The following is a 19,738-nucleotide window of genomic DNA, read 5'->3' on the forward strand; positions in this document are numbered from 1 at the left end:
GACTTTGGCTTAATTGAGTTCAACACTTAGCCAAATGACCTTGAACAAAAGCTCGATGCTCTTAAAAGATAAATTCACATATATTTGCCTGAAACACTAGATTGAATTCATTAGTACAACTTGAAATATACTCAAATACTTTGAGCTCATCAAAATCGAATAGGGGTATAACCAATCAGTCCACATTTTGTCTTTGGATCACTGCCTTGGAGTGATCTTGGATCTCCGACTTCAAGGACGGATATTCTATCACCGGATTGGACGGTGATTTGAGAAGTGGAGATGATTTAGAATTACTGCTACATAAAATTATCGTGGTATAATTAAATGTAGTGATCTCATCATCCCTATCCATATTACTTTTGAATCTGTGAGATTACTCCATGCCAAACGCCCCGTAGAGGTGGCACAAAAGTTCATCAAGAGAGAAAAAGTAGCCGCAACAAATATCTCCTTAAAATCTCCCTTGCACGCAACCATTCGCTTTACCCTCTACTCCAACCGATCTTTCCTCCTCCCCTCTCTCTCTCACGTCATGTTTCTCGGTTCATTGAATTCCACTCCCCTTCTCTCTGTCCTCCTCTCCCCGACTTTAGATATAAACCCCTCGTTCCCTTCTCCTGTAACCGCGTTCCCTTCTTCTCTCCTTTCCTCTTCCTCTAATTCTAGTAAAAACAATGGGAAACCTCTCTCTCGTTCTCTTCTTCTCTGCGCTCCTCCACTTCTCCCCCTTCTCCTCCGCCGTCTTGATCCCCGACGACCTCCGCCTCCCCTCGTCGGCGACCTTCCCCTCCGCCCAAGCCGAGAAGCTCATCCGATCCCTCAATCTCCTCCCCAAGGACCCCTCCCCTGAGTCCGTCGGTTCCGCCGCCGATGCACCGGCGAAGGGGATCGTCGAGCGCCGGTTCAACCTCGCCGGACTCTCCGGCGATGACCTCGGTCACCATGCCGGCTACTATCGCCTCCCCCACAGCCACGACGCCCGGTGAGGCCCCTTTTCCTCCTTCCCCTGATTTCCTGGTCTTGTGGGTAATTTGGATGGTAATTGGGTAATGGGGATCGAGAAGTTTGTGTTTTGATGAGAAACTCGCACGGTTCTGCAACTAGGGTTTCGCGATTCGTGTTCATGCTGCTCCGTTTTTGCATGCAATTTGACTGAGGGATTGGGTGCTTATTGTAGGATGTTCTACCTGTTCTTTGAGTCGAGGCACAGCAAGAAGGACCCGGTTGTTATTTGGTTGACGGGAGGGCCCGGCTGCAGCAGTGAATTGGCCGTTTTCTATGAAAATGGGCCGTTTACTATTGCTGACAATATGTCGCTCGCATGGAATGAATTTGGTTGGGACCAGGTATAAGTTATAATAAAATTTAAAATGTTCTTTTTTTTTTCATTGTATGGTGTGATTACCTTGGTAGGGCAACAGCAGCAGCTTGAACTTAGTATCGGTAGAAAATTTAAAGTTTCTTTCTAGGAGATCGGATGCTTTTTCCATATCTTTGCAATTCCATCTTCTTATTTGCTATTTCATCGATGCACATAGAGTTACATGCTCTGATGCTTCATCAAAACGTTAATGCACATACTTTAATAATGCCAAGTAGTGAATTTGTAGACGTGCAACACTATTTTTCAAAAAGATGCGTTAATTTTTATGTTTTCTTCTCAAAGCTCAGTCTTAGATAAGAACCAATCGGATTAGGATCACATAAAATTGATTATATAAAGGTAGTCTATCATGCATGTCTTCTAAGTATGTTTTCTCGGTTTTGGCCAAAATTATATGAAGTGGAAGGATTGTATAATTACGGCCACAGGCAGGGCTGAAACATCCTATGACAAAAATTTAAATTTTTTGCATTCTGCGTATTGACTGTAACACATCTTCTGTTGCGCATAGAGTAGCGTTGTAATGCTTCTTGCTACATAAAAGTCTTTGTGTTAACTCCTTATCTAAGCATATATATATATATATATATATATATATATATATATATATATATATATATATATATATATATATATATATATATATATATATCTGCGTGCGTGCGTGCGTGCGTGCGCGCGCGCGCGCGCGCACAGAGTAGCGTTGTAATGCTTCTTGCTACATAAAAGTCTTTGTGTTAACTCCTTATCTAAGCATATATATATATATATATATCTATATATATATATATATATATATATATATATCTGTGTGTGTGTGTGTGTGTGTGTTGTGTGTTGTGTGTAGTGTTGTGTGTAGTATCTAATCTTAGTGGTAAACACATGTCAGTTGAATTTTAGGTACTTGAATTAGCCATTACAAGTATCCATTGCATCAACCATGCGTCCAGCTTTCAACTACTTTAACATTCTGCTATCTCATGGAATTTCTGCAAATTTAGAACAGAATTGTCTAAATTTAGCTTTCAATACAATTACGAAACCTGGAAGTGCATTTGCACATCTTCCTTTCTTTAAAAGTTATTTATAATTATCTAATCCAGATGAAACTATACAATGCTTTTTTGCTGGATGATTTCTTTTTCTCTTGTACAATTGTCAATAAACAAAATATAATTCTTTTTTCTTTTCTCTGTGAATTCTGCAGGCATCAAACCTTTTATATGTTGATCAGCCTACCGGAACTGGTTTTAGCTATAGTACAGATAGCCGTGACATTCGTCATGATGAAAGCGGTGTTAGCGATGACCTGTATGATTTTCTGCAGGTACCCAATATTTCTATAATACATTATGATTATTCTGAGTCGTGTTTGAACCATTTCATCTTATCTGTTATTGACAACCACCAATGTTATATGGGAAAGTGCTATCAATACACTAAAATTATCCTTGTTAACTAAAAAAATACTCTCAGAACTTCTGATATAAAGCCACATTTTCTCATTCAATCATGAATTTTCCTGACAAAACATTTATTTATAAATTTATGGTCAAAGTGTTGATGTTTGACAAATATTTCTCAAATTTTTTATGTAAAACTAGTATTTTGCTATTTGTACGTATCTTATTTTTCTTTTAGCATTTTGTTCTCCTTGTTTAGTAAGTTTTCTCACCATCCCCTGCTTTTTTGCTACTGTGACAAGCTGTGTTGCATATATTTTTGGTATCCAAATATATAGTGATTAATATCTGTAAATTGGTAGCAGAGTGAGTCAAACTTGAAACATTGCTTAAATTAATTTACTGGCATTGAGATTTCAAATTGTTTATAAAGAAGATCTAATAGATGGTAAGTGCTGTCTTTGCCTTTGGTTTCCTTACGTATATTTTTTGTAAAGCTTATCTGACTCTTTGAATGAATTATATGAATTCAAGTCAATTTTCTTCGTGACATCCCATCCTTTTTCTTTGAGGAAAGGAAGGCCGGAGCTTACTTAATTTCATGACTTATGAATTTGATTCTGCATCTCTTTGAGCTTTAAATGTAAATGTTATCTCACAGTCAATTATTCTTTGTTTTTATGATTTGATCATCTTTTTCGGTAGAATTGAAATATTAATCAAATTACAGTATGTGCTGGTGTTTTGTCATGCTTGTTTTTCATATTTCTTGCCCAGAAAATCGATGAGGCAAGACTTGACTGTAAATCCCAGCACTATATTGAAGAAAAATGAGAACATAGATAAAAATGTCTAGAAATGCAATTTCAATCTGGCCTGCAGTTTCCTCCCACTCACCATGTCAAAGTGTCTCTAATAAGGTTTCTTTCAACTTTGCAATAAAACAGTCATCTTTTGTTTTTCGCTCTGATTAGATTCGTTCCACTTGTACCTCCTGTTGTACTAGAGTCTCTGAATGGGAGTGCCTAATTCTCTTTTTTGAAGGGTAGGAGTGCCTAATTCTCTTTTTTGAAGGGTAGGAGTGCCTAATTCTCATGAGGGGGTTCTGTCTTTTTTCTTATATTCTCAGGCCTTTTTTGCTGAGCACCCGGAATATGCAAATAATGATTTTTACATAACTGGAGAATCATATGCTGGGCACTACATTCCAGCTTTTGCAAGCAGGGTTCACCAAGGAAACAAAGCGAAAGAGGGCATTCACATACATTTGAAGGTATATTTTTTCACAGCTCTTGATTTATAGTCCAAATTATGACTTGTACTATATCTTCTGGACTTAGTTTGATTTTGGTCGTGCAGGGCTTTGCCATTGGCAATGGACTTACTGATCCAGCAATCCAGTATAAAGCATACACTGATTATGCATTGGATAATGGAATAATCAAAGAATCAGACTACAAAAGAATCAACAAGTATTATCCAACATGTGAATATGCCATCAAACTTTGCGGTAATCTGATATTCCAACCTTCATAGTCAACATTTCAATCATTGTTTTTCTTTTATTTACTAGTGAAAGCATATTAAATTATTCAATAGTACCCACAGTCACACATTACTGGGAATATTGTAGATTCTTCCATTGTTTCCACGTTTATAAGTTGCACTAATTCCCATGTTCTCATCATTGACTTCTTTCATATTAGCATTTTCACCTGGGAATCACCTCCTGAAGGGGAAAATGAATTTCAACCAAAAAAAAGGGGAAAATGAAAATAATGGGAGGTCACTGTCCTTTGTTTTCTTTTTTTCTATATATCTTTAGTAACATTTCTTATTCTGCCTTTGAGACAATGCGTGTGCACTTGCTATCGTGCTCGACTGTCAACTCTCCTACTTCTCTGCTAATATATACAATCATTAGTACCTTCTCAAGCACATTCAACGTGTCTCAGGCTTTTATTACCATGAAATTTGTTGAATGGGTAATGATACTGATAACACGAACGTCATGTTTCAGGTACATCAGGGACGGTATCTTGCCTAGCCTCCTATTTGGTTTGCAATACCATATTCAATTCAATCATGAAAATAGCAGGAAATACAAATGTAAGGACATATGGCTGTTATTTCTTTTGTTTCTTGCGTGGCATATGATACTGGAGTCTCACTAACTTTGTACTCTGGAATTTTGTAGTATTATGACATTAGGAAGCAGTGCGAAGGGAGCCTCTGCTATGATTTTTCAAACATGGAAAAGTTCCTTAACCTGAAGTCTGTTAGAGAGTCCCTTGGAGTTGGAGATATTGAATTTGTTTCTTGCAGCCCAACTGTGTACCAGGCCATGCTTACGGATTGGATGAGAAATTTGGAAGTGGGAATTCCTGCTCTTCTTGAGGATGGCATCAAGCTGCTTGTTTATGCTGGGGAGTATGATCTCATATGCAACTGGCTCGGTGAGCATGCACTAATCATATTTTGCATCCTTAACTTGTTTGTTTGGTTTTTTTAGCTTTTTTTTAAATAGTAACATTCATCAAATCTTGATATTGTGAAAATGACACACATTAACATATAACATATCCTGCCTCCTTTGCGCAGGTAACTCGAGATGGGTTCACTCCATGGAGTGGTCTGGCCAGCCAAATTTTGTGTCGTCACCAGAACAATCGTTTACCGTGGACGGTAAAGAAGCAGGTGTTTTGAAGAGTCATGGGCCTCTCAGTTTCCTGAAGGTACATTTGTTCTCTTTGATCTCTTGTTCTTGTCCAACCATTACTATGGTGAATTTCCCCACCCAGCATATGTTAAGCCTCTAACGAAAGCAAGCAAGGAAGGCCTTTTTTCCTTAATTTTCAATATGGATTTAGTTCGATGATGGAACTCATGGAGCCTAATTTTCTGCATCATTTGCAACAGGTTCATGATGCAGGTCACATGGTCCCAATGGATCAACCTAAGGCTGCTCTGGAGATGTTGAAGAGGTGGATTCAAGGGAATCTTCTGGAACTTGCTGAAATGTAATTAGTAAATACAACTTGGGCCTCTTCATGTGGATTGTGGAAATTGAAGCAACAATAATAATATCTTCTTTTTTTTTTGGGTGACTAAATAACAGTAATGTCTTTGCATGCAATTTCTTGCTGCATAGTAACCGAGCGAAAAGCTTTCTATTACCTAGTACAAGCATCAAAGATAACATATATTTGTTAAGTATCATGCGCTAAGATCATTCGGATTTGTTGATGATCGAATAGAAAAACAGAAGTTTAATTGGATTTACCGTTAGTTCTTTGAATGTGATGGCACTTCAGATTCGAACTGAGAGAAGCCTTGTTCTTCGCCATTCTCGGTTCGTGGTCACCCAACCCGGCTGTAACCAATCTACAACTTGTGCTTCGACTGTAACTATCACATTGCACCAAATATTTCATGCAAGCCTCCAACCATTACATCATCATGCATAATTCCAAAATACATCCCCATGTTCTTGCCTGAGCCTTTCTCTTGGACAAATAGTATTGTGCGAGTCCTAATTCATGAAAGGAAGCGAGGTATAGAAGAAGAAGAAGAAGAAGAGTCTCCTGAAAAATGCCTAGTGTAACAAAGCCGCTTTCGTTTGCAGAGAACAAAACAGCCATAGCAGGAAAAATAGTTATCAAGATTTGGTCTTTGAAGTACCGGCGCCGTACATTTTCCTCAGCGTCTCGATGACCGGTCGGAACCCAGTCCGGAGCGGCTCCACGGCGGCCACGCGGAGGTGCTCGGCATTGCCCTTCTTGGAGGGAGCCAGCGTCATCCGGCACATCTCCCCCTCCAGCATCTCCGCCGCCTTCTCCGCCGCCAAGGGGTGGGCCCTACAGAAGTCCACGAACTCGTCGGCGGAGCACCCCATCAGAACTCGCGCCGCCCGGTCGAAGCACACCACCACCATCACCTTATCCACCGTCGCAATCGACACCTATATATAGAAGAAAGCCAGCAACTTAGATAAGTAGAAAAAACGAGACCTTTTTCAGAGGAGGATTGGTGATTACGAGGAGGCGGTAGAGGCGCTTGGAGGGAGCGGCGAAGGTTTTCTGGCTGCAGAGGCGGCAGGTAGGGTTGGAATTGGGGTTGCGAGGGTCGTCGGGGAGGGTCCTCTCGCAGTTGGAGCAGGCGCGGTACCAGAAGCCGCAGCTCGTGTCCACGCCCACCACCGTGCAGTAGGGTGGCGTCCACGCCTCCACCGCCGCCTTCCGCCGCCCGGCCTCCATCGGTGGAATTAATTGGGATTTTTTTTGGAAGGAACTCGTAAAAGGGAGGGAGAGAGCGCCGTGGGAGAGAAAAAAAGAGGGATTTTGAGGAATTTCCCAGAAAGTATTGGAGACGCTCCCAGATCACGTGATGGGGATTGGTTTCAGAGGAACCCGGCCCGGGAACCCAAAAGGGAAACGGAAATCGTCGATGAGATGAGAAACGGGAAACGTGTTATTTCTGGGCCCGGACCGTGGCGTAAAGTGTGGGGAGATAAGTATTCTTTTCCCCCTGTTTTAATTAAGTCTAGTCTAGGGGTAAAGCTCGCCGTGGGAGAATCGAAGGCGAGAGGGAAGCAGTGAAACCCTAGCGGGCGCCAAAGTCGAGGTCGGTATATCGCAAACAATACTACGTTAATTTTCTCGCGAGAAATGGGGGGAGGGAGATCGGAGGGGTTGTGTTGCGTGGATCATAAAAAGTTTCTTCCTTTTCTCTTGTTTTCGGTAAATCGATGAGCGTTTGTTGCTAATTCTTTACCTGTTTATGGAGATTGGTGCTCGGATTGTTTTGATTAGTGGTGCCGTTGAGATCTGTAAATGGATTGAAGAAATGGAGAGAAGGAGAGGGGCGGGGACAATTTGTTTCTGACATTCGTGCTTCATTTTTAGGTTTACTGCTGCTTTAGATTCGTTTCTCTTGTTGTCAATTTTTTTTCAGAATTTGGTCATTTTTTGGCACACTAAACTAGATTCTTCTATCGACCCTTTTCTTCTGCCGGTAAAAAACCCTTTTGTTTTCCGTCTTGGATCTCAAATTTCAACACGGTGCGCTTGCCAAATTGAATTTTGGATAGAATGTTTGGACAAGAAAATTTGCTTCTTTTCTAATTTTTATTCTTTTGTCTTTTGAGGCGGTTTTTCCTCACCTTCTAAATTGGTTTACTATTTTATTGTATATGCGATAATTGTATAATAATGTGCATTAACAACAGAAAGCATGCTTACTTTGAATATATGCATGCTGGATGATTTTTTTTCTACCTTTTCTGTTTGTCTTTTTGCTTGAGTTTTTTGAGGTTTGTTCCTTTTATTGCTTTGTTCAGATGTTGATACCATATTGGGTCAAAAATATGTGATCCACGACTCTGCTTAAATTTGAAGTGTCGGATGTATGAATGTCTGGTAGTGGAGGAGGTTGGTTTTGTATTGGTATTTGGTATATTTTTCATGTGGAATGGGTCTTGTTTCGCTGTTTGACTGACTGAAGTAGAGTAGTTGAAGCCACAGGTTTAAAAGTTAATGGATTTGTGGGGAAGGGTGTAATAGTAATCTGGATTGGAGAATTTGGTAACTTTATTTGGTGCAGCTTGTGTTTAGTGTTGGAATTTGGGTTGTTTCTTTTTTGGAAGGAAAGAATTGGTGGTTTGATTTGGACTCATGGAGGTGGCTTGGATATCTGGTTTTGTTGTGGACAGGGAGGAATGTGTTGGTGGTGGTTGTAGCGGCGGTTGTAGTGGTAGTGTTGGCGGTTTTCTTGGTGGCCGTGCAGATTGGTGGCAGCCAGTTGTGTTGAGGAGAAAGATTGAAGATGAGTCAAAGCAGCAGCAGCCCTCCAAGAGACCGCAGGATCCGCACTGAACGTTCCTCGTATCGTGATGCGCCATACAGGAGAGATATTCGCCGAGGTTCCAGGTCTTTATTCATTTTACATGTCCTCATTCTTTCTTGGCTCTTATTATGAGACCAGATGAGTATCATAGGAATCTGTGATATCATTTATTCGACACATGACACACCTATTTGTTAAATGCATCTTAGGCCTTGTATTGCAGATTTCAGTATATTTTTATGTTTCAACTGTATGTTGCCCTTTATACTTCTTTTGGACTTTAACGTCCTGATTTGCAGTTCTATATAAAGCAATTGCTATTTCAGTCTGAAATGCATTTCATGCTGCATAAATGTTGAGAACTTTCTGAAAAATAATTTATATGCTGAATTATTTGTCCCCCAGGGGATCAAAGATGCCCATGTTGTATTGCAATGGAAAGGATTCCTCTCAGGCCCTTTATGCTAGATTCCCTTTATGTATTTTTTTACTTTTTAGAGAGTGAAAAATTGAAAATAAGACTCATTCATTCAAAGTTCTGTATGTTGCTACAAATGAACCATGTCGAAGAAATACATGATTATTTTTTGTATGCTATTTTTAATCAATGCCAAATGTCTTACATGCACCAATTAGCAGCTAAACCAAAATGCATATGTACTAGCCAGCTAGTGTTGTCATGATTGGTATCGAATCATAAATCACAGAAGGGTTTAGATTTGATGGGATCATGGATTGAATTTCTGCTCATAAGATTTTTTTTTTTTTTTCAATTTCTACAAAATTATATAAATATAAAATAAATTAAAAATTGAAAATGAGTAAGCTATAAAGGAGATGAGTGAAGAATAAGAGGCCATACATGTAAGCAGTCTAGCTTCTAAAATTAGAAACCCATGCATAGCACAACCTATCAACCCAATAGTCCTTTTAGGCAGAATATTTTCACGAAAAAAGAATTAGATTTTTAAAAATGTATCTAAAAGTATGACAATTTGCCTATTGCTCCTACTGCCATATTTTCCTGTTTCTTGACTTTTAGATCAAAAACTGCAATGAGTCTGCTAATTTTATATGGTCAAGCTTATTAGAGATGAATAAGCAATTCTAAAAGCCATATAGTTCCACATGATTTTATCTAAATAAAGAACAAGATCAAGTTAGATATTATGATCCAAGGGATCCTATGATGTAAAAATGGTCAAGCTTATTCAAGATGATTCTGAAAGTGGTATAGTTCCAGTTCCATAAGATTCCATATTTAAATAACATGATCAAGTTAGATCTTATGATCCAAGGGATTATATCATGTACAATACAGATCTGGATCTTATTTCCTTACTAATCCTGATCCAAAGTGAGTTCTAGAATGTCTAGGATCATTGTCTATATATATATATATATATATATATATATATATATATATATATATATATATATATATATATATATATATGTATGTATGTATGTATGTATGTATGTATGTATGTATATGTATATCATGGATCATAAGTTTTTTAACAACAATGTAACTTCCTACATGCAACTCGACCTCATCAAAACCCCTTGATTCATGTGCCCTGCATGTATCTAATGCATATCCTACTTCATGAGGGTTTTATGTGGTTCAGTTTGGATGGAGACAATTTTTCATACACGCTTAATATATGCACACAAATGCCATATTGCATGTCCTGCATGTATTTAATGCATCACTGACTTCATGAGGGCTTTATGTGTATGCAGACAATTTTTCCTACATGCGTAGGATATGCAGACCTCATGCACCAATCTGGTGTACGTTAGCTGGACCATGTCAGAGTCAGACATGAAGCCTTCATGGCTTCCTATGAAATGACACTTTAATTGGAAACATGTTTCTGCTGGACATCTACTTAACAACAAGGAAAAGTGACAATTTGTCTTTGAATAATACCTTAATGACATACTAAAAGAAACAGTGCATTGTCTTCCTTTAGCTGCATTGGGCCGAAAAAATAAAAATGAAGGAACAAAAAAACAGATATCCATTACAAAGGTAAACACCGCAGTTGAGAAAAAATAAGAAATTCAGGCAAACAGCTCAAGTCTCTCAATTGTTTTCTCTTACTTCAACCTTTGTTTCTCCTCCTCTTCTTGCTATACATATCCTTGCCTCCTCCTTGGCCGTTGTGTAAATTTTGATCTCAAGACTTTCAGAGTGCAACATATGTATCTTGAGGTATTTTTGTGGAAGCATCAAATTACTAGTGGTCAATCTCTATATCAAAATGATGGATGATGTGATCCAGCATAACACTCTAAGTGATGGGCAGACTATGTGCATATGTTTTTTTTGTTGTCATATTAAATGTTCCAAATATTATCAACTTGCTGAAACATAACTTCTCTTGAATGGTTTGCTTACACATATATTAAGCAAAGATTAAGTCTACTTGTATAGATCAACCCTCAAACAGGCCCTCTCCTAGTTGATGAGGTCCTACGACTTGTCTTAAAAAGTCTAATTAGCTTATTCATAATTTGGAGCCTAATAAAGAGGAATGAAATTTATATGACGGCTGTCTGAGTTCAATATGATTTGACTGCATGCAGAAACCTGAGCATGATCAAGTTTGTGCATAACTTATGTTTATGATTGTTGCATAACAGTTCTGTTGGGTCCTTATTTCAGCCTATGCTATATCACTTTTTGAGGCATGTAATTAGGTTCTCTTTAATGCCACCATAATGTAGAAGCTTCTGAAGATGCGCTCTGTTCTATGTTGGTAGCTTATTGAACATAGTGGATTGAACCTTTAACTTGTGTTCTTTTTGTATTTTATTATCATGTTCAAACATACCTTTTACCTAGAAAATTTATGATTTATACTTCATATTCTTCATCTCTTGTGGTTACTGCGGCCGTGTTTGTGATATTGTATTGTATTTTCCTTTTACTTTTATTAACTTTTTGTAATTATATTCGTAATTGTTTTATTGGAGATCCTATTTCATTGTTATTTGGATGACTCCTTATAGAGTAATAATTGAAGGAATTCCATCATTTTGTGCTGGTGTCATATTTTCAATGGCTTTTCCCTGTCTTATTAGTAGTACCCTATTGTACTTTGATTTCTGTTAGTTATTAATATCCTCTCATATCTATGTAGCTGCAACGTAAAAATTCAGGAATTTTTGTTATTTAGGATTATGTTCATGCTTATTTCCATCTTGCTTTCTTTTTTTTTGTTCTTTAAGCTTTCAACTTTATTTTTTTGATAATCATTTTTCAAGATATGTATTTTTTGGCTAATATTTATGACTTTATATTTGAACATGGTCACACATCTGAACTCATTCATATTTGATTATTGTCAACTAAGTTGTTATACTACACAGTTTCAATATCCCATTTGAGTTTGCTTTTTCTTTGGCAAAATAATAAAAAATGTCTTGTGCCATGTGAGCCACAGTATTCATGCATAACTTGAAAGTGAAAACCATGAAGTATTAAGATATAAGGCAAACCTTAAAATTTGAATTATTTTAGTCTCAAAATCTAATGTCATAAATTAAACATACAGTCCATTGGAAGCAAATTCTTCACTAGTTTCAGAAATAGAACAATTTTCTGAAGAATTAAACATACAGTCTGTTAAAAGCATGATATTGAATACTTTATTAACTATTTCTGGCATGAACCTTCCCTCAACCTAAAATTACTCCAAAAATTGTAGCCACAAAAAAATGAATAAATTGTGCAATAACTATTCCAACCAGCATTAACTTTCTTATTTTACTTTTTCTTAAGGCATGTTTGGTATACTTAAGATGTGGTTTTGTGACTTCCTTAAGCAAAAAAAAAAAAACGCTTCCCCCAAAAGGAGTAAGTGTTTAATGTATAGCCTAAAAACTGATTCTATAAGAAGAAAATGTCAAAAAAGCTCTTTAAAGAAAAGCTAGAAAATCTAGCTTCTGGCTTGTTATTCTCTTTTTATGAAGCAGAAGCAACACAAAACACACTCTTACTCTTCAATGAGACATAGTCTCCGGAATTATAGAAGTGCAATTCATAGTCCTGGTGAGAATATTGAGCTTATATATTTTGCAGGGATTCTAAAGTGAAAAACATTTATAACTATGAAATATGTTCTAATCGTATATGATAATGCTAACAAAATTAGAAAAAAAAAACTTCAGAAATTGGTTGTTGAAATAGATTTTTTGAAATTCTTTAAACAACAATTCTCCATGGAGCTATGTAATTTCGAAAATGAGATCCTAAATAAAAATATAATATAATTGGAAACTAATAGAAGTAAAAGAAATGTAAAAGTGCAATGTTGGAATCACAAATTTAGTATTGTCTTATGCATTTATATATGAGGCGAGAAATCTGAAGCACTACTACGGTAAAAGAAAATGGAGTTAATATATCCCAAAATAAAAATTATCAGCCAGTTAAGATATACCACAAAGAAAATGTCTGATGGAGGATTTGAAGCAAATATTACATAAATACCCCTTGCATGAACGGGTACAATTGGAAGTTACACATGCAGAATACTATTTATATCCAGTCTTTAGTGTCCTTTTTCTACATTGTTGTTGGCTTAAAGAGCAAGCCCAATTATCAGCTTTTATGTGTATGTATAACATGTGTATGTATGTGATGTATACACATACATACAGATGCACACAAATTTTCCTCAAAATAGGTATATTTATATATAGAGAGAGAGAGGGAGAGAGAGACATAAACACAGATATGGATATTTACTACCTATATAATCTTTTATTGTAGATATTCTTTTATGGATGACATATTGTTGCTTATAAGGGAAAAACATAATTGATTGAACCCCGAGGAAAAATCTGATTGTATTAAAAAGAGTAGGCAAACTTAAGTATTAAATATTACAATGAATGGTTTTCCATTAAAGACCCTCAACCATCTCTGTAGTCTCTAGCAAGATGGACAACTATATTTATTACCTGAGAATAAGACAGCAACGGTATGCTAGCCCTATTATATATGTGTGTGGGTGCGGGGGGCGCGCGCGTGCGTACATATATGAGTTGAGTTAATTTTTAAATATTGAATATATTACCTGAAGTCTTTTTAATTTGTTTATCTTTGTCATTTGTACCTCAAGTTATGCTAAAATATTAAGTTATTGGAATAGTACAAAAACATGTTGATATAAATGAAACTTTTGAATTGAAGAGAGCTTAGATGCCTTTGTCTATTGCCCGGGAAATCACCAAGGTTGTAGCTTATTCTATTTGCTACAATTGCCTAGGTCTACTTGACAATTATGTGTATAATATAACCTTAGTGATAAAGATCTTGTTAAGGGGAGTGATTTAAGTGAGTCCAAAAAATGGGCAACTTGTAATGTGTCTTTTGGATTATATAGTTATATTGTATGAAACTCATATGGTGGTGCTATATGGAGACAATCTTTTTCCTGGACTAATTGAACCTTTATATAATCATGTGTATGAACTTCTCTAAGTTATTTTAGATAGTAAAGATCTAAACTTTGTATAAAGATTCAAATAGGTTCTTGAATAAGATGCCATAACCCTAACAATTTGGGCTTGGTTTATATATCGTCCTTCAAGTATTCATATTTAGGCAACCTTTGATGCTATATATGGCGCCTCTGTCTTTTCTCATAACCTTCATCTATATTATATCAGTAATGTCTTTCCCTCCTTTTCTTCTAACTTTCAACACAGATTAAAATACCACTTCTTCTTGGAGCCCCTTGAGATCCTTGTTTTATGTGCCTTTATCATATGAATCAGTTTTTCCATCACTGTATTCTTAATTTGTGCAACTCGTGCATCTCACCTACTATATACATTTCTCAACCAATTCTTTCTATTTTTACAACACATTCTTATGTTTTCTACCTTCAACTTGTTTTCCTAAACCCTCATTATTCTCCGACGTTGGGCCATATAATTTTGTGCACATTAAACTGCATTGTAAATCTTTCCTTGGGTCTCCAAGGTATGCATCAATCACATAGTACTGCGAATGCATCTCTCCACTTCATCCAACTAGCTCTAATTCTATTATTTTGTATATTTGATTCAATCACTCTACGGTATCTCTTATCTATCAGTCTTAATTGGGACCTCATCTTCATTTCCATTCTCACTAAATTTACATATACTCTTTTTAGTTCTACTAAGTTTTAATCTCTCGTCTTTAAAGCTTTCTTCCATATATCCAATTTAATATTTAATCTGGTTCTTTTTTCATCAATCATACCTATACTATCTTTAAATAACATGCACCATGCTATGTCTTCCTGAATTTTAGTAGTAAGTTACCATAAAGTTGATATTTTGAGTTCTTGTGCATAATATACTTAAATAATATTTTTGATTTCTTGTGCATGATATACTTATATGGAGATCACATAGCAGAGTCATGTTGATTTCCATCTTTTTATTGGGTCGCATATCTAATAGACCAATCTGACCTTGTATATCCATCTGCGTGTCGTTGTCCAAGTGCTTGTAAGGTGAAAGCCTAAATCCATTGTATGCTTCAAAAGCGAACTAAGCTAAGTTGAAATGGGGAGCCAACTGAAATGGCATTTAAAAGATCAAGGGCATATTAGGCAAGAAAATAAAAAAGTAATAGAATCAAAAAAAATAACAGTAATAAATCTACAATTCTAAATTACTGGGATGATATAGGCTACTGTTAATCTATTGTTATCTGCACAAAACCGGCTACTAACCAGCTTAAGAGGTCTATATAAAACTAAAGAAATCTGCCCCCCCCCCCCCCCCCCCCCCCCCAAAAAAAAAAGAATGCCAAGGTAGAGCACGTGCTTTGGAGGGCCCTATGGGCCAGTTCATGGCGCTTGTCATCAAGGAAGAAACCAGATTTTTTTGCCCCTTTTTTTGGTTTTATGGGGGGATATTAAAAGATTAAAAAAGCCTACTTATCTAGAAGTATTAATTTTTAAACAACAAAACTTTTGAAACTTTATAATGATTGACTAAATGTTTTATCATAAGGAAACACCAGAAAATTTTGAATATATATAAATATATGCTGCATAAAAAGGAATATATGATGTGTATGGATGTTTCCTTAAAAGAGGACAAGCAAATAACTTAATTATGATATGGATCTCAATGATTAATAAACATAGTAATATTAATAATTGTAATAGCTGTTTTTGTAGCAATAAATAGAAAGTAAGCTCCTAAATGAGAATAATATATCTCTTTGATGCTAATCTAAAAATCTCCATCCTCATACTCTGTCTTCTTGCCCTTTTTTATTTTGGTTTAGTTCATAATACGGGTTGAAATTTTACTTGATTTCCCTGCAATATCATATCAAATATATATTTTGGAGGCTCACCAAAGAGGTGGCTTCCATAATATCATTCCCATCCCCACCGTCAGCATTTAGATTGTTAAGATATGATACAATCCTTGCATCTATAGGTTTCCCCATATGCTCATATTTAATTGACTTACCATTACGAGGATATTCAGTAGGGACAGGCATGGGCCTGATGGGAGTCACGTAGGTGGGATAATAATAAAAAACGAGCATAAAAGATGGACATCAAATAACTAATTATGTGATAACTCAGCAGCTTAAAAATTTAGGGATCTTAATATCTATAGATATGGAAATAAGGAAGGGCGTGCAGAGAATTTTGAAGGGGGTGGGGGGTGCGGAGGAGTGAATTTTTTTTGAGACTGCTTAAGAGGATATTGTAAATCTTGGGGGGCATGGCCATCCTTGGTTCTGCCTTTGCATGTCAGCATGGGAAGGTTTGAGGTGCATACCATACTGACGCATGACTGACAGTGTTTGGCATGAACTGCTTAAGTTTTTAGTGTAATTATTCGTCAGGTACAAACTGGTTCTGGTATGATTTGAATCCACCTACCCACTTATTCCCCCTAATTAAGAAAAAGCTTCATAAATATCTCTCTTCTTGGCTACTGTTTTGTGTCAAAGCATAATTCCCCTATATTACTTGAGTCTTTTGAGGAATAAGTTAATCTACTTAACTTAAATGCACCCCCATAGAATGTCGTGCATTACTTACATGTCTTTGAATCCACCTGAACAAAAACGACTAAACACGAAATGTTGCTGTCAAAGCCAAAGATTTCTAAAAGTAATATTTGATTCCTTTATTTTGAGGAACAGGTGACATTTTTCCTTTCTTTTCCTTTCTTGTCTCTAAATGTCTTTCTCCATAGATCATAATTTTTTTTGATATTTCTGTAAATGTGTGTAAACATGCAAGTCTCAGATCATGAATGTGCATGTGGATGTTTGTGGCTTGGTGGAGGCAATAGATATGCACTTCTAGAGCATTGTTTGATTTTCATTTGCTGGTTACAAAGTAAAAAACATCAGTTTTTGTTGTAAAGAGGGCCCTCCCATTAAGGATAAGAATTGTGCGTGTGCATGCCACTTGATGGAGATAATGGATTTGCACTTCTAGAGCATTGTTTGTTCTCCATTTGCTGGTTAGAAAAAGTAAGATGGCAGTGTCTGCAAGCATCCTACAACTTGAGGAATTAAGAGGATCCTACCATTAAAAATAAGAAGCAAAGAGAAGCAAAAAAAAGTAGGTTGACTTGGACTTTGAATTTAGGATTAGGAAGACTAGAAATTGCATGTAGATGAAGTTACTGAGATGGGGAACAGATTTGGTCATGCTTCATAAAATCAAATGCAGCTCTAATGAGGCTGTTTGTGATTTGTGTTGACAGATAAAGCTGGGAATACATATAAACCTGTACTGGATGTTGAGGAAGGTATCTGAAAGAGTTATTGGATGAAGTTTTCAAGATTGCTAATGGGTTTTTCTAACCTTGATTTTTCTGGTTGTATCTTGCCTAGATGAATTACCTTTATCCCAAGAATGAGCTATGTGAATATGTTATGTTTTGCATCTATTATTGCTTTTTTGGTTGATATGGCAAATTACTCTATTGATGTGTTAGTTGCATTTTAGTTAATAACATGGATTTGATTACTAACGTAGCAGAAGTTTAGTAGCTGGAAACTTAGACCGAGGGCAATATAGATACTTTGGGAACTCCTTGGAAACTTGAACTCGTGCCTTCTTTATAAGTATTTTCTTAAAATGTTTTTTTAATTTTCTTCCTCGCACCTGCACCTGCACTTGCACCTGCACCTGCACCTGCTCCCACATCTTCTCCCAATTCTGGCAATAAGAGCAGAAGATATGATTACCTTACATGTTGACCTTGTTATTACTTTCAACGGACATCTGTTTATTGACTACTTGTGGATGGTCCTGGATGCATGTAGCCATATAGTGATGTTATTTTTAAAATAAAAAATTATCAGTCAATAGAGAGAGAGAGAGAGAGAGAGAGAGAGAGAGAGATTGTTTCGATATTTAAACAATTGTCACTTTCTGTTTGTTTATAGGCGTCTTGATCTGTGCAAGAATTGCAAGCGACCTGGACATTATGCTAGGGATTGCTCAAATGTGGCTGTCTGCAATAATTGTGGCCTTCCTGGGTAAGAATCAGAATATAGTATGCATCTACTATCTATTTAAGCGACATTAGCATAAATCATGGTCTTTCTAGGCTTGTGGCTTGGAGTTTGCAAGTACTTGGTTGTTTACTTGTGGATTTTACGGTAGACTGGCAGTGTACATATTTCTCACATCTTTGTTCATTTACATTGCATCAATTCATCATAAAATTAAACGAATGTCAGTCATAATCCCAATGCAGTTTCCAACTTCCCATGATAAAATACACTATTTGATGGTAATAATAAGTTTGAATGGGTTTTGGCATTTGTTTTTGCAGTTTAACGTGAATCATGAATTACATCTGGTTGCTTTTGAACTGCAAATTAGCTGTAATTACATCCTCTAGTCTTTCCGGTTGTCGTTCAGAAGAACATTTTGCTAGCTTGTTATGCTTGCCAAATCTTCATTTTTTTCGGATACATTCTTACATGAATAATTTTATTTGCAAAGGAGCGATACTTTATCCTTGATTTTCATTGGTTCTATATATATATTACTGCATAATCCCTTTAATCAGGCACATAGCGGCAGAATGCACGACAAAGGCTCTGTGTTGGAACTGCAAAGAGCCTGGCCACACGGCAAGCAAGTGCCCGAATGAGGGTATTTGCCATGCATGTGGCAAGGTGGGTCATCTTGCGAGGGACTGTAGTGCTCCCCAGCTGCCGCCGGGTGATTTAAGGCTCTGCAACAATTGCTACAAGCAAGGACATATTGCTGCCAACTGCCCTAACGAGAAGGCTTGCAACAACTGCAGGAAGACTGGGCACCTGGCTCGTGACTGCCAAAATGAGCCTGTGTGCAACCTGTGTAATGTTGCTGGGCATGTGGCCAGGCAGTGTCCGAAGGCGGAGGTTCTTGGTGAAAGGGGTGGCGGGCTTCGTGCAGGATACAGGGATGTGGTGTGCCGGAGTTGCAACCAACTAGGCCATATGAGCAGGGACTGCATGGGTCCTTTAATGATCTGTCACAATTGTGGTGGAAGGGGTCACTTGGCGTATGAGTGTCCATCTGGGAGGTTCCTGATCCGTGGCCCTCGGAGGTACTAAATGGTGGGCAGCTTAAATTGATGCTATGGAGCTCTACATCTGAACTTTTGATAAAATATTAGATGAACTGCATTTTGAGTTTATTTGTTTGGTCATCTTTTGTCATTTGAATGAATTTGGATTCACCGGAGGCATCGTTCTAGACCTGTAACAGTTAATAATTAAAGTTTATGGTGTATTTCTCTTGTTCTAATTTGACTGGTTTTTCACCTGGAAACAATTTGGCTGTCTTTGGGATTCCGGGTTGCTCTACAGGTGTTGCTTCCAGATATGGTACTATTGTCTTTTCTATCTAATGACTGGTTCAACTGCTATTCTGCTACAGAAGCAACTGCTGATTTGAGAATATAAAACCAGGAGGCACATTTGCAACCTAATGATTTCTATTGTTATGCACCATCCTTGTTCCAAAAGCAGCTTCTCACAGCTCTAGGTTTCCTGAAGGTTGGTAGAAGATCTTAGGCAGATTATTCAGGTGACATCAAGTTTTGT

The 19,738-nt window shown here is 37.1% G+C and overlaps 3 protein-coding genes across 4 annotated transcripts; 2 read left to right on the forward strand and 1 right to left on the reverse strand.

Annotated features, from left to right (window-relative positions):
* The first annotated feature begins 392 nt into the window (after positions 1 to 392).
* LOC103714138 (serine carboxypeptidase-like) lies at positions 393 to 5,970 on the forward strand. Its single transcript, XM_039123672.3, has 9 exons — positions 393 to 985; positions 1,181 to 1,349; positions 2,595 to 2,714; positions 3,920 to 4,063; positions 4,150 to 4,300; positions 4,811 to 4,899; positions 4,988 to 5,246; positions 5,392 to 5,525; positions 5,710 to 5,970. The coding sequence occupies exons 1-9, from the start codon at positions 678 to 680 to the stop codon at positions 5,812 to 5,814; spliced, it is 1,479 nt and encodes a 492-aa protein (XP_038979600.3). The 5' UTR covers positions 393 to 677; the 3' UTR covers positions 5,815 to 5,970.
* On the reverse strand, positions 5,857 to 7,152 carry LOC103699189 (replication factor-A carboxy-terminal domain protein). Its single transcript, XM_089929582.1, has 3 exons — positions 6,828 to 7,152; positions 6,483 to 6,751; positions 5,857 to 6,322 (listed from the first exon to the last, which is right to left on the reverse strand). Exons 1-3 carry the CDS (start codon positions 7,044 to 7,046, stop codon positions 6,202 to 6,204), a joined length of 609 nt encoding a protein of 202 aa, XP_089785708.1. The 5' UTR covers positions 7,047 to 7,152; the 3' UTR covers positions 5,857 to 6,201.
* Positions 7,153 to 7,313: 161 nt separating this feature from the next.
* On the forward strand, positions 7,314 to 19,439 carry LOC103714180 (uncharacterized). Of its 2 annotated transcripts, XM_039123675.3 has the most exons (4): positions 7,314 to 7,413; positions 8,501 to 8,717; positions 18,083 to 18,175; positions 18,715 to 19,439. In XM_039123675.3, exons 2-4 carry the CDS (start codon positions 8,614 to 8,616, stop codon positions 19,244 to 19,246), a joined length of 729 nt encoding a protein of 242 aa, XP_038979603.1. In that variant the 5' UTR covers positions 7,314 to 7,413; positions 8,501 to 8,613; the 3' UTR covers positions 19,247 to 19,439. The 2 variants fall into 2 exon arrangements, with proteins under 2 accessions (XP_038979603.1, XP_088574198.1); XM_088718072.2 differs by lacking the exon at positions 18,083 to 18,175.
* Positions 19,440 to 19,738: the final 299 nt, after the last annotated feature.

The sequence above is a fragment of the Phoenix dactylifera genome, chromosome 3 (genome assembly GCF_051530095.1).
Source record: "Phoenix dactylifera cultivar Ajwa chromosome 3, Ajwa_hap1_PhDact_Kaust_v1.1, whole genome shotgun sequence".
NCBI lineage: Eukaryota > Viridiplantae > Streptophyta > Magnoliopsida > Arecales > Arecaceae > Phoenix > Phoenix dactylifera.